The sequence below is a fragment of the Ranitomeya variabilis genome, chromosome 5, assembly GCF_051348905.1.
Source record: "Ranitomeya variabilis isolate aRanVar5 chromosome 5, aRanVar5.hap1, whole genome shotgun sequence".
In the NCBI taxonomy this organism is placed as follows: Eukaryota; Metazoa; Chordata; class Amphibia; order Anura; family Dendrobatidae; genus Ranitomeya; species Ranitomeya variabilis.
Genome location: NC_135236.1, coordinates 339,045,521 through 339,060,242, shown reverse-complemented (window position 1 = coordinate 339,060,242; position 14,722 = coordinate 339,045,521). Strand labels below are relative to the sequence as shown.

The 14,722-nt window shown below is 43.0% G+C and overlaps 1 protein-coding gene across 2 annotated transcripts in view; it reads right to left on the bottom strand.

Annotated features, from left to right (window-relative positions):
- LOC143775967 (pendrin-like) overlaps positions 1-14,722 on the bottom strand; it is a 271,334-nt gene that overhangs the window by 37,734 nt on the left and 218,878 nt on the right. For both annotated transcript variants that reach the window (XM_077264781.1, XM_077264783.1), the window contains exons 12-14: positions 7,332-7,427; positions 6,536-6,642; positions 4,459-4,528 (exon numbers count right to left, since the gene is read on the bottom strand). In XM_077264781.1, the coding sequence (XP_077120896.1) occupies positions 4,459-4,528; positions 6,536-6,642; positions 7,332-7,427 (273 nt within the window). The remainder of the gene's footprint in view (positions 1-4,458; positions 4,529-6,535; positions 6,643-7,331; positions 7,428-14,722) is intronic.

The window sequence follows — 14,722 nt, the reverse complement described above, 5'->3', positions numbered from 1 at the left end:
GCAATTTGCATATTTAAATTCCTAGAGGAGCATTGTACGGCAAATAAGCCTCCTTACCTTGACAAGCCAGAGATGGTATGTCACTCTCCATAAGGAGAAACGATACCCCTTAGACCCCATGTCCAGAGCCTCTCACCTAGCCAAATCAGTTCTCATGCTTCGCACTGACGAGGGCCAACAGCCCGAAACACCGTGTCTGCGAATTGAGATACTGATTTGGCTTTTATCCTAAGTCATATTGCACGACTCGTTAAAGGGTTGATTGTGACTTGTAGGATCGCTACTTCCAATAGGTGGCGCTGTAGAGTTTAAGTCCTCTTTTTCTCAGAAGAGGCAATTTGCATATTTAAATTCCTAGAGGAGCATTGTACGGCAAATAAGCCTCCTTACCTTGACAAGCCAGAGATGGTATGTCACTCTCCATAAGGAGAAACGATACCCCTTAGACCCCATGTCCAGAGCCTCTCACCTAGCCAAATCAGTTCTCATGCTTCGCACTGACGAGGGCCAACAGCCCGAAACACCGTGTCTGCGAATTGAGATACTGATTTGGCTTTTATCCTAAGTCATATTGCACGACTCGTTAAAGGGTTGATTGTGACTTGTAGGATCGCTACTTCCAATAGGTGGCGCTGTAGAGTTTAAGTCCTCTTTTTCTCAGAAGAGGCAATTTGCATATTTAAATTCCTAGAGGAGCATTGTACGGCAAATAAGCCTCCTTACCTTGACAAGCCAGAGATGGTATGTCACTCTCCATAAGGAGAAACGATACCCCTTAGACCCCATGTCCAGAGCCTCTCACCTAGCCAAATCAGTTCTCATGCTTCGCACTGACGAGGGCCAACAGCCCGAAACACCGTGTCTGCGAATTGAGATACTGATTTGGCTTTTATCCTAAGTCATATTGCACGACTCGTTAAAGGGTTGATTGTGACTTGTAGGATCGCTACTTCCAATAGGTGGCGCTGTAGAGTTTAAGTCCTCTTTTTCTCAGAAGAGGCAATTTGCATATTTAAATTCCTAGAGGAGCATTGTACGGCAAATAAGCCTCCTTACCTTGACAAGCCAGAGATGGTATGTCACTCTCCATAAGGAGAAACGATACCCCTTAGACCCCATGTCCAGAGCCTCTCACCTAGCCAAATCAGTTCTCATGCTTCACACTGACGAGGGCCAACAGCCCGAAACACCGTGTCTGCGAATTGAGATACTGATTTGGCTTTTATCCTAAGTCATATTGCACGACTCGTTAAAGGGTTGATTGTGACTTGTAGGATCGCTACTTCCAATAGGTGGCGCTGTAGAGTTTAAGTCCTCTTTTTCTCAGAAGAGGCAATTTGCAGACTTCAACCAGTGAGACATCTGTTGTATACATCACATAAGATACACTGCTACTGCTGTATACACATCACATAGGAAGGTGCCGTTCTATGAGTACAGAGTTAGTGCGCTCTGCGCACATTCCTTTGATGTGTGCAGCATTTGCAGTGTCTCCTATGTGATGTATGCAGCAGTCGCAGTGTCTCCTATGTGATGTATATGTAGCACCTTCTCAGTGTATCCTATGTGATGCATATACAGCAGTCTCAGTGTCTCCTATTTTATATATCCAGCAGTTCCAGAGTCTCCTGTGGGATATACTGTATATACAGAAGTCTCAGTGTATCCTGTGTGATGTATATACAGATGTCTCAGTGTCTCCTATATAATGTGTACAGCAGGCACAGTGTCTCCTATGGTGTTATGGACATGTACACACTCACACATGGGTAACAGAAAAAGGGAAGGTAAACCACAGGGGAAGCTGCATCTACACACAACTGTTCCCTGTACAGACTAGAAAGGCCCTAGCCACACCACTAAAACACCACCTCAGACCTAACTCCCTAAAAGTCCGAAGAGGGATTTATCGTACCTCCTGGGGAATCAGAGGGAAGGCTGCAACACACTGCAAACAAGGGAAAAGGAAAATGTGAAGTAAAATACGAAAACCCAGGGTGAGAAACTAAAACATGTGCATATTGGGTAGTGAGGGGAAACTAAGGAGAACCAAAATAACAGGAACAAGTAACCTCACAGAAGCTTGACAGCGGTAAAACGAAAAGGTGCTGGGAAGAAATGCAAACAGACTCACTGCAGGAATACAACTGGAGTTTACTAAATAAGGTAAACCCCTTAGCTGATGGCTGTAACTTCTGAATGCACATCCAGCAAAGGATACAGCCAGCAAGGAAGTGCAGGGAAGGGTGAACATATAGAACTACACCCAGAATGTGATAGGGAAAACTAAAACTGGAAAATGACAAACATCTAGAGAGAAGCAAACCAAGAAAAACAAAGACAATAGAAACCATCAGCATTTGGACAGGAAAGGTAAGGCAATATCTCAGCTGACAGAGAAACTGACTACAAAGCAATGGGTCCCCGGATCGAGTCCTGAAACTGAGCCATGACACATGGTATGTATACAGCAGCCACAGCGTCTCAACTTTGATGTATGCAAAAGTTGCAGAGCCTTCTACATGATGAATGTAGAGCTTGAATATAGTAGCAGATGAGTAGAGAGTCTCAGTATATCCTGTGTGATGTATATCCAGTATTGTGGCCGTACATAATATAACCAGCGCAAGGCATACAGCCCTATGCGCTGTGGGCACCAATACCTTATTTTTACACTATTGCGCTGTTAGGCACTGTGTATTTGATTATATAATTGCGTGCCATTATGATGCCCGGAGTTGTGACTATATTATCCATTATTGTTCCCTTGAACCTTGGTCACCCAGGGCCACATGTCCATCATTTTGGGACACAATGTGGCTAATAAGGCATTGGTGCTATTAACATACAGGTCTGCCTTGCACTGGTTATACTCTACATGGCTACGAGACTGGCACACACAATACAGCGCCGATACCTCCGGTGCTTAGTCACGGGCAGTATGTCTTGTAGATTGTGGGCGGAATAAGGCATTGGTGCCAACAGTGCATAGGGCTGTATGCCTTGCGCTGGTTATATTATGTATTTCCACGATACTGGCGCACACAAAATGGTGCCGATACTTCCAGTGCTTAGCCACACGCAGGACTCCTTGCATATGGTGGGCGGCGAAAGTGACGCATTCAAAATGGCGTCAATACTTCCAGTGGCGTGCGCTCCAGCGGTCTGAGCATTATGGTGGCCCGGCGACACACTTGTCGCTCTGCGCGGTGGATCCATATCCGGCGACCCCCTATGGCGGACTACAGGTATAGCGTCATAGATGGGTGGGGGATATCCTCATGACTTCGGGCATTTTATAAATAGGAGGTCATTTGTGGGACGACACTGAGGACTTACCTTAAGCTGCATACACAGCTAGCCCTACCGGTTTTTGGGTGCCTAGCTACTGCGGGACCCACACGATACGGACTTATACGGACTCTGTTCCTGCAATTGTGCCCATTGGCATCTACTCATTTTGGGAACTCCCCTGATGATTCTCCTATACTGGAGTTGAAACGCGTTGGGAGAAGAGATACATTTTTGGGTTCATATGCTGGTTGGTGGGTGTCCATAGTAGGGCTTACTCAGGGCCTGTCCTTGTCAGGACAGGAGCTCTACAAGGGTGTTACAGGGAAGATAGTGGAAACATCCCCACCCCCACCCTATGCCCTTGACTTGGGGACCACCACTCTCAACTCTTGGAGTTTGAGAGGCAAATTACTAATACGTCCGTCCAGATTGGTAAGACTGATCCAATTTTTTATCTTGAGCACTGGTTCACCTGAGCACGTTTTCTTTGGTCTATGTGTTGTTTTGTTGGGATCCAAGATTTTAACTTGTTTATATTAAAGGTTATGTTTTATGTAGTGGGATATCCTCCATAGCTATTTTTGTATTGTCAGCCCTGAGGGTTTGTATACGGTGCGGCCTATTGCACACCTTAGCTATTTATAGTTAATTAAATGTTTGACCTAATATAGCAGGATCATTTTTAAGTTGATAATTTTGCATGGTCCCCAAATTATGTTACAATTATCCAAATAGCCTTTGACATAAAAGGCTATCCCACCCCTGCTCTAAAAGCAGTGTCAACCAGCCAAAGATATCTCCATAAGAGTGTGCCAGTGTCAGATTCTCTTTAAGGTGCCACCCTACATTGGCTGCCGAATAGAACATCTCTCAAGCCCACTTAAATTCCTATGTACTTGAGTCCACCAACATTTTAACGCTTAAGACAAATGCCCTAAACTTACACAGGCTTGAAAAAGATCTAGAGACAACATCATTATACAGAGAGATGTACTGTGGTTTCCCTGAAATGCATTTTTGCTGGTAACCATTGGTCCAGACCATGGGCAAACTCTGCCTAATGTTTTAAACCAAATAATGTAAATAGGAATAACACTATGCATTCATTTCAATACGTTTCTATATGTTAATAAGGGATAAAATTAAAATGCATTTTCTACATACATTTCTGTAGTTCTGGATATCTTTGTAAATATCCGTACCAGGAATGTTTCCAACAGAACTGTATGATGGACTGAAAAAGAGAAACAAAATTGGATATTTTAAAGGGAACCTGTCATGTACCCAAACACTATTACCCCGCAGATTTGATGTTAATCTTCAAGTTAATGGCGTTCTAAAACTGTGCGGCAAAAGCAATAAAAGCAGGGAGAAAATTAACTTTATTCCTCCCGGCAGCCTCTGGCTGTCAATTATAGATGTGTTTCGGGGCGGCTTCAATCACTGCTTATTACATAGTAGATGGCAGCTGTAACCACTTGCTGGCACATTGACTGACAGCCAGAACTGCACTGATACACTGCACAGCCGGCTTTCAGTTAAGTGCCAGGAACGTGGTCACAGTCACCACTCACTGTCTACTGAGCAGTGACTGAAGTTTTGTCAGCCGCTTCTCTATGAAAGCTAGAAGGAATATTTCCTCCTTAGATTAACCCCATATCTGCAGGTTAATAGCGAATGTGGACGTGATAAGTTCTCTTTAACAACCAAAACAATACCACAGCAATGCTATATATTGTGCCAATGTACTACTATTATTATTAATACTATTACTATTAATATACTAGAATATATTATTACTATTATTACTTTATTATAGATATTTTACATTTTCATAATACTTAACCCCTTCACAACATACGGTGCGTGTTGTGTCTCCCCCTTTGATGCAGGCTCCGGCGCTGACCTGTATCTTTTCTGGCACACATCAGCTGATTTGATCAGCTGATAAGTTCCCCTAACAGCCGTGGGAGGAATCGTGATCCACCCGTGGCTGTTAACCTGTTAAATGCCGATGTCAGTATTTGACAGCATCATTTAACATGCATTTGTTTTATTAAACCGGAATGCATCATCAAAAAAACAGATACTGAAGTGTGTATTTTTTAATCTGTTTTTATTTTTTGACTGTTGATAGTTATCGTTATGGGGGGCAGTTATCTTATCTGAGCTGTTGTTTTTCCCTGTGAACAGAATAAGGAGATATGCTGCAGCCACATGAATGTAGTAGACAGATGGCTGGCCATTGGTGTCATGTCCTAGGCATGCTCTGTGCCTTTACTAAAGTCAATGTGCAGTGAAGATGTAGAGGAAAGCTATGACCACCACATATGGTCAGTCTGGGGTCCTCTGTTATTTGCCTCCAGCTTTATATTCTAATAGAGATGTTACCTTGTCAGTCTGCCTGTGATAATAATGAGGTGGCTATATAATAGCCTACAGAACAGAAGTGTCATCCTATAATGTGGGTTAGTCGTCAGCGTGAAAACTGCAAGATTTCAAACATTTCCATTAAGTATTAAGAATGTTCAATGTAAAAATTTGATGTAAACAATAAGTCATATTCTAAAGGTACATTTTCTTTTGTGCACTGGTAATTATTTGTACACCAACAATGATTTTTTAAGAGATATACTACAGTTTTGTGCTTTTCCCCCATTGACGAGTAAAGGGTCACCATGTTGGTTTTTGTTGAGGATAGAGAAGGAACTGTCTCCGTAATAAAGAGCGGCCAAATGCAATACTAAGACAGCATGAATATTACCTGCACATGGCCAGTAAAAAAAGAAATGTTTGCAATCTGCTGTTACAGATCACAAAAGTAATTGAGAAATAATGATGTGGCAGCACGGTGGCTCAGTGGTTAGCACTTGCAGCGCTGGAGTCCTGGGTTCAAATCCCACCAAGGACAGCATCTGCAGGGAGTTTGTATGTTCTCCCCGTGTTTTTGTGGATTTCCTCCGGGTTCTCTCTGGTTTTCTTCCACACTCCAAAGACATACTGATAGGGAATTTATATTGTGAGCCCCAATGGGGACAGTGACTGTAAATTGCTGTGGAATAAATTATGCTATATAAGTGAGTAAAATAAATAATAATATCTTTTTTTTCTATTTCTCTCTTTTTCTCTCTTTTCTTTCTTCTCTTCTATACAAAGAAGTCATATTTTTTTTATTTTTTTCATTTTGTATATGCTGCTCTTCGCTCTGTACTTTGACAATAGCAGAAACTGTCATACTCACTACTGAATACGCAGAATAACAGTAAAAAGTCCAAACAGGATGCCAGCCAGTAATCCCAAATCAATGTCCAAAAGTAAAGATGCAAAAAATGTGAAAAGCCAGATTGCCTGGAAAGAAACGTGTATAAATAATCTTTGTGTTAATTGGTTTCTCTATGCCAGTCACACCATGTAATAAAGAATTCACAGTATCAACCTATGTGCACAAAACCAACTAGGCATCTCTAGCTGTCATTTTCTGATAAGTATGAGAATGTATAGGCTCACGCAAGCTGCCACGTTACTGATCCATCATCTAGGTCAACCATCAAATTGGAAGTGATGAGACGATGCCTTTAGAAATCTAAGGGGTCTTAACTGTATCTCTATGCAGTATGTAGACTATTCATTGTGGCGGAACATACAAAATGATTTATTGCTGGACTTTCTATGAATAAAACAACCAAATTTAGAAATTCTTGCACCTAGTATTATAAGGCTATTTACGCCTAATAGCAGTAATGGGTGCCAGACAGATGTTATATGGCATAGAGAATGTTCGTAGCTCCATAGTACAAAGCCACAAGGGCTACCGTGGGCCTCTTTACAGCCCCTTACTGAAGTGATCCCACTGCTAGGTTTGCATCAAGTTCTCTAGTAAGAACTACATGAGAGGATCCTGACCCCTAAAGTGTTTCACATGTATTCATGTATGTTAGTCAAGGACAGTTGTCAATAAAGATATAACTACCAAAGTAATTTAAAGGAAAAACAATGCTCTGAGATAACAGGAGAGCGTTAATACAATAGGAACTTACCGTATCCCACTTGTTTTGTCTCCATAATTTAGGAATATCAGACACTTGCCAGAACATCCCCTTAAGATTAGATATAACTATGGCAGCCAAGACCGACTGTAATAAGAAAGAACTCATCTTAACAGTTTATGAGCTACGTCAGTATTTTTAATAAAAAATGTGTTAGGCCCGTTTCACATTTGCGGTTGTGTCCGCAGCGTTTCTTATCTGCATGCGTTGTGTTTTCCTATATTTAACATTAGGGGCGCATGTGACTGCGATCGGTTGCGTTTTGCCGCGTTTGACGACGCATGCGTCATTTCGTCGTCTGCGGTTTGGCGCAGTAAAAGCAACATGTAGTAATTTTAGAGGCGTCAATTTTCTGCCTAGAAACGTATGCGGTTGTTAGCGCAAGGAATGCGGCAAAAAAAACGCATTACTATCTATGGGAACGCATGCGTACACATGTCTTTGCGTACGCATGCGTTTGATGCGCTTGCGTACTTCGGACTGCTCATGCCCATTAAAGACACACCCTCCTGGAAATATCAAACGCATGCGCATAAAAAGCGCAAACACATGTAAAAACGCATGCAAGCGCTGTGTTATTTTTACCATCATGCGTAAGCTGATGCGGATAAAAAACGCTGCATTATCAGACGTTTGCATGCGTTTTTGCATGCGTTTGCGGTTGCGGACTATATGCTGCGGACTTAACCGCAAATGTGAAAGTAGCCTTATTTTAGAGGTGAAGTATTCAATTCATCACAAGACAGTGTAATCATGAGTACAGTGCTGTCTAAGCCTGTGTACACTGCTATTGCCTCATTTGTACAGTTAGGTAAGGCAAATTCATTATGCTGTTTTGAAATTACTAACGTTTTATTTAAAGGGAACCTGTCACCAGAAAAAAAACACTGTTAACCTGCAGATTTGGGGTTAATCTGGAGGTTAATAGCTTAAATAACCTGCCTGGTGACTGCTAAATTTTGCAGCAGGGCACCTGGAGTCATCGCCCCAAGGGGGTGGCGATGCCCCCCAACAACTACAATCACTGTGATTGGCTGTTCAAACCAAACAGCCAATCAGTGTTTTCAGTGTTTCAGGTATTGAAATTATCTGAAACACTAATGTCCAGCCTACAATCGGTAGAGCACCGAACATAGCCTGGAACCTAGAAACCACGGCGTCACCAGGGCTACCTCTGCTCTGATTGGTATGATCAGATGATAACACCAATTAGAGTGCACAGATGCGACCTGACACCACAGTGACCACCCTGTACTGTGTCATTCTGTAGTGCTGTTCTGGGCCTTGTGGTGCCACAGACTTTTTCAAGCCTGTGTCATCACTTTTGCTGGTACTGCTGCTGAAGAAGAAAGAAGACGTTCCTGATCCTTCCCTGATCCATTCCTGATTACTGATCTTTCCTAATCCACCCCTATCCCCCTCTCCCCTCTTTCCCCCTTTTACACCTCCCCAACCCCACCTTCTGCCACTCAGCGCTGATTAGTACTTGATCTCTCGATTTTTGGTATTTTTTTTATTTTTTGTGCATCCTGCAGCCACTGAGCACTGATCAGTGATGCAAGTCATCAATCTGCATGCGTGCTCGCTATTTTCAAGGACATTTTTTGTCCTTGTCGATCCCACCCTTTGTTGCACCACTTGGTGTATGCGTCCGACAGCCTCCAAGCCAATGAACAGACGCACATTCTTTTTCATCCCTTTTTTGCACCACATCTGTGCCTGAATCCTGCAGCCGTCGAGTGCTGTTCACTGACAAACATCACTGATCAGCCTCTGGTTGTTTTGTTATTTTTGTATGTGAAAAAAGATTTAAATACATAATTTAGTTATTAGTTGATAGGAATAGATTAGGGACAGTAAAAATATACTGTAGTAATCGGCATCTACTACAGTATTTTTTACTGTATCGAGTCAGGCTTATTGTTAGATAGCGTGGAAAAAAATTGTGATCGGCCTCTGGTTTTTGCTTTTTTTTTGTTTTCTATTTTACCAAATTTTATATATTTTTTATATTTAGCTTTTTCTTTCTAGATTATGTTCTTCATTTTTTTCCTTATTTAAGTTAAAAAAAAAGTGTACACCAAGTATTCACACACACACCTGAATAAAATTTGGTACACACACAACCACCACATGTTGAAAAAATGTCCCACTCGTCCCAATCACAGTATTCCTCGGAGGAGGCATACACCTTCCTTGCCTCTGACACTTAAAGTGAGGGAGAGGATCCCACCTTTCTTTATTTTTCTTCTTCCTCCCCTTCCTCATGTGATGCTGAACCACGCAGATGCCCCAGGACAGAAAATGAACCAGCTCCCACCGTTACTAACCCCATAAGGACCTTACCCCCTCGAAGATTATGAGTCACTGATTTCTGATTTTGTAGCACAATCAGGAATCAAATTTGACACCACAGACCTCACAGAAATAGACTTTTTCAAAGTCTTTTTCTGTGAGGATATTATAAACCTCATGGTGGCCCAAATAAATTTGTATGCCCAACAATTTTTGGCATGAAACCGCCCTTAAATCACCGAAAAAAAGACACTATTTAACGATAGAGTAAATGACACCATAAAACTTAACATTTACTTATTATTAATAAAAAACTTTTATAAACACCATACACGACCTTAAAAACATTAATGGCTGCAAACAAAGATACAGAGTGCACCGTCTCCCTAAAGGGCTCACTATCTGTGCCCTACCTTGCTGCAGAGGTTGGCACCCTATTTTCCTTCGCAATGGCGCCCCTGCTCAACGTAGGCTTGCCCTAACTATCCCTAATAGGCCCTGTCGTGTGGAAAGATAGTGCAAGACGGCATTCAGCAGACCATACGTTACAGACAGTAAAAATGTATACTGGACAAAAAATGTGCAAAAAAGTGTGTTTTCAGTGTTACACACTCAATATAAATATATTGCACGTATAAATTTGGGATTTAAATACACTCTTAGGGCCTGTGCAATAAGTGCATAGATAAGTTAACACTTAAAAAAATTGCACATAAGTACCGGCCTCAGCTGTGTCAGGATAGCCTAACACAGCTGAGGCCGGTACTTATGTGCAATTTTTTTAAGTGTTAACTTATCTATGCACTTATTGCACAGGCCCTAAGAGTGTATTTATATCCCAAATTTATACGTGCAATATATTTATATTGAGTGTGTAACACTGAAAACACACTTTTTTGCACATTTTTTGTCCAGTATACATTTTTACTGTCTGTAACGTATGGTCTGCTGAATGCCGTCTTGCACTATCTTTCCACATGACAGGGCCTATTAGGGATAGTTAGGGCAAGCCTACGTTGAGCAGGGGCGCCATTGCGAAGGAAAATAGGGTGGCAACCTCTGCAGCAAGGTAGGGCACAGATAGTGAGCCCTTTAGGGAGACGGTGCACTCTGTATCTTTGTTTGCAGCCATTAATGTTTTTAGGTCGTGTATGGTGTTTATAAAAGTTTTTTATTAATAATAAGTAAATGTTAAGTTTTATGGTGTCATTTACTCTATCGTTAAATAGTTTCTTTTTTTCGGTGATTTATTTGAAGTAGGACGCTTTCATAAAAAAAAAATTCTGTGAAAAAATGAAACCGCCCTTCATCATTTTCTAAATGGACCCATGTAGAAGCAGTAGAAATGATGACGTCTTGGGGCCTGGTCCTTCACATGGGGTTAGTGAAGAAGTCAGAACTTCGGCAATATTGGAGTGTTGATGTTCTATATAACACTCCATTGTTTCGCATGGCTATGACCTGTAAACGATTTGAGGCAATCCAAAAGTTTTCTCATTACAATGATAAAACACAATGTCCTCACTGAGATGACCCCAACTTTGACCGACTTTTCATAGTTCGACCAGTTATCGAGCACTTCAGCAACAAGTTTACTGAGGTGTATGTAGCGCCCCCACTGCCGCAGGGCCGAGGGGTACCCGGTACCGGGCCTCGAAGTCTCTGCTCTGGGGTTGTCACGGTGGCTAGACCCGGTCCGTGACCCTGCTGAGGGCGTACAGTAATAGATGTGGATGGTGGTGGTGGTGCGGTGCAGTAAATAACGAGGACACCAGGTTGCAGTCTCTTTACCTCTTTACTGAAGGTCTCTGGGTCCTCAGTCCGGAATACGGTTCACCAGGCTGCGCAAGTCCGGCCGGTCCAATGGCACCTCCAGAGTTCTCCTTGCAGGTGGAAATCTGTGCCTTCCTGCTAGCGCTATGTGTTGTGGTCCTCCCCTGCTGTGCTTACGGGATAGTCCCCACAACTGTTGTGTCTGTTTCTCGTGTTCCCTCACAACTCGATTAGATGATGTTCTGCTAATCCGTCCCTCCCGGTGTTATGGTTGGGACGCACCCGTATGACGGGTAGGCTCGGAGCTCTTCCGGGACCCTAGAGTCGCCCCTCTCCACAGGTTGCCCCCTATGTCTTCTTAGGTGATTTAGGTGAGACAGCCCGCCTATGACTGACTGTCCTGCCGTTGGTTTGAAGTATTGCCTGAAGCTATATATAGAAATTTTTCCTCGGCGTTCCGGCCGCCGGTTGTGCGCCTCAGTAGGATGTTGCCTCGGTCTTACAGCACGACTCCTTACTGGTATTCTCCTCTTGCTTTGATCTCGTTTCTCACTCAGCACAATATATCTCGCTTCTGATCCTCTCTTAGGGCACCGCCGCTATGCTGAGCAGGCACGGTCCCGTGACGTTCTCTCTCGTTGCCAGGCCTCTGTCAGGGTCCCAAACCTGACAGGGACCCTACCAAATCTTCCCCCACAACACCCTCTGCCACAAGGTGTTGTCTGGTTCCAACCCAGTCAGCTTTCTGAACTAACTTCCTGCCTGACCCCCAGTTTACCCACACGGTGAGGAGTGGCCTAATAAATAGCACCCTTAGCTCCCCCTGGAGGCCCGGCTGTGAAATGTATTGGTGTATGTGATACCTGGTCATATGAACTCCTTCAGTGCCATCGGACGTACCATAGCTCCCCTTAGCGGCAGAGCTTCAGTACTGCAACGACCAGGACTCTGGGGCGCTGCATGTACATTCAACAAAGGGACATCTGCGTGGATGAGTCCCTAATACATTTCAAGGGGAGGTTCAAATTCCAGCAATACCTGCCCAGTAAGAAGGTGAAGTAAGGAATTAAAGTGTTCATGCTTCCACTGCTGGATCAAGGTAATAACTACTAAGTAGATAACTTTTATACCAGCTCCCACTCTTCAGCACGAGCTACCGCAGCATGCGGTACTGTACGCAAGCATCATAGAGATCTCCCTAACATGCTAATTGCACAGCTGCTCAGAAAGGGTGAGAGTAGAGCCCAATGTAGTGACAACATGCTGGTAATTGAGTACAAGGACAAGAGAGATGTCCTTTTCTTGACCACCACACATGGTGATGGCAACGCCTCCACAGCTGTACGAGGTACCTCTACATAGCTTACTAAACCAGACTGTGCACAGGGTTACAATAAGAACATTGGTGAAGTTGATCTTTCTGATCAAGCCCTCCCGCCGTACAGTGCCATGAGAAAAGCCAAAGTGTGGTACAAGAAGCTGGTAGTGCACATCGTACAGATGGCAATGTACAACGCTTATGTGCTATCACGATGTGCAGACCAAACTGGTACTTCGTACCTTCAGTTCCAGGAGGTAGTGATCAAGTCCCTAATTTTTGGAAATCAGGAAGGAGCTGGTCCCAGTACTTCCAGAACTGAAGGCCAACATTTCCCTGTGGAGGTCCTTCAAACCACAAAGAAAGAAAGGTCCCAAAAGAGGTGCCGAATGTGTTACAGAAGGGGGATACATCACTAATCAATGCGCCAACTGCCATGACAAACCTGGCCTGTGTATACAAGTTTACTTCAAATTGTACCACACATCCATGGACTACTAAATTAATTTCTGACTTACACAATTCATTATGCCAACCTGACATACACTAAACAACTCACATATGCCACCCTGACATACCCTGCACATCTCATGTTTGCCAACCTGATGCACTATACACAACTTATGCCACTACATTTACTTATCAGGAAACACTAGATTAGTTCCAAAATGGGGTCACTTGTGGGGGGTTTCCACTGTTTAAGCACATCAGGGGCTCTCCAACCGCGACATGACGGCTACAGACCATTCCATCAAAGTCTGCATTCCAAAATGTCACTCCTTCCCTTCCAAGCCTTGCCGTGTGCCCAAACAGTAGTTTTCTTCCACATATGGGGTATCCGCGTACTCAGGAGAAATTGCACAACAGATTTTGGGGTCCATTTTCTCCTGATACCTGGGTGAAAATAAAAAAATGTGGGGCTAAAAGATCATTTTTGTGGAAAAAAATAGATTTTTTATTTTCACGGCTCCACGTTATAAACTTCTGTGAAGCACCTGGGGGCTGAAGGTGCTCACCACACATCTAGATAAGTTCCTTGAGTGGTCTAGTTTCCAAAATAGGGTCACTTGTGGGGTTTCCACTCTTTAGGCACATCAGGAGCTAACAAACGCGACATGGTGTCCTCTCTCGATTGTAGCTCATTTTTTTGCATTCAGAAAGTCAAACTCCTTCCTTTCCAAGCCCTTCTGTGTGCCCAAAAAGTGGTTTTTCCCCACATATGGGGTATTGTCATGCTCAGGAGAAATTACACTATAAATTTTGGGGTCTATTTTCTTCTGTTACCCTTGTGAAAATAAAGAAAATGGGTCTAAAGTAACATTTTTGTGAAAAAAAAAGTTAAATGTTCATATTTTTTCCTTCCACTTTGCTTCAACTCCTGTGAAGCACCCTAAGGGATAATACATTTCTTGAATGTGGTTTTTAGCACCTTGAGGGGTGCAGTTTTTAGAATGGTGTCACTTCAAATGTGATCATTAAAAACATGGTTTTGTAAATTATTGAAAAAATGAGAAATCGCTGATCAAGTTTTAACCCTTATAGCTTCCTAATAAAAAAAATTATGTTTAAAAAAATTGTGTTTATGAAATTAGACATGTGGAAAATATTATTTATTATCTATTTTATGTGACATAACTCTCTGGTGTCACGCTGCAGCTATGCAGGTAGGTGCACTCTCCACCAGATGGCAGTAGAGTGGAGGGAAGACTGCAACACCTGCAAGAGCAGACGTGCAGCGCTGCAGCGAGGCCACCACCAGGTGGCAACAGAGAAGTCAAACAAACCGTGTCAAAAACCAGGAAAGTAACGTAGTACAAAGGGGAAATTCAACACAGAGTCAGAGATGCACCAGAGGGTCAATACCAGATGGAAGCAGAAGTACCAGGCGCAAAAGACAGAGACAGGTCTGAGAAAAAGCCGAGTCAAGTACAAGAGAGTCCAAACACAAAGGGAAAACACTGAGTAGGAACGGGGGAAGAAGAATAAACAGACACAG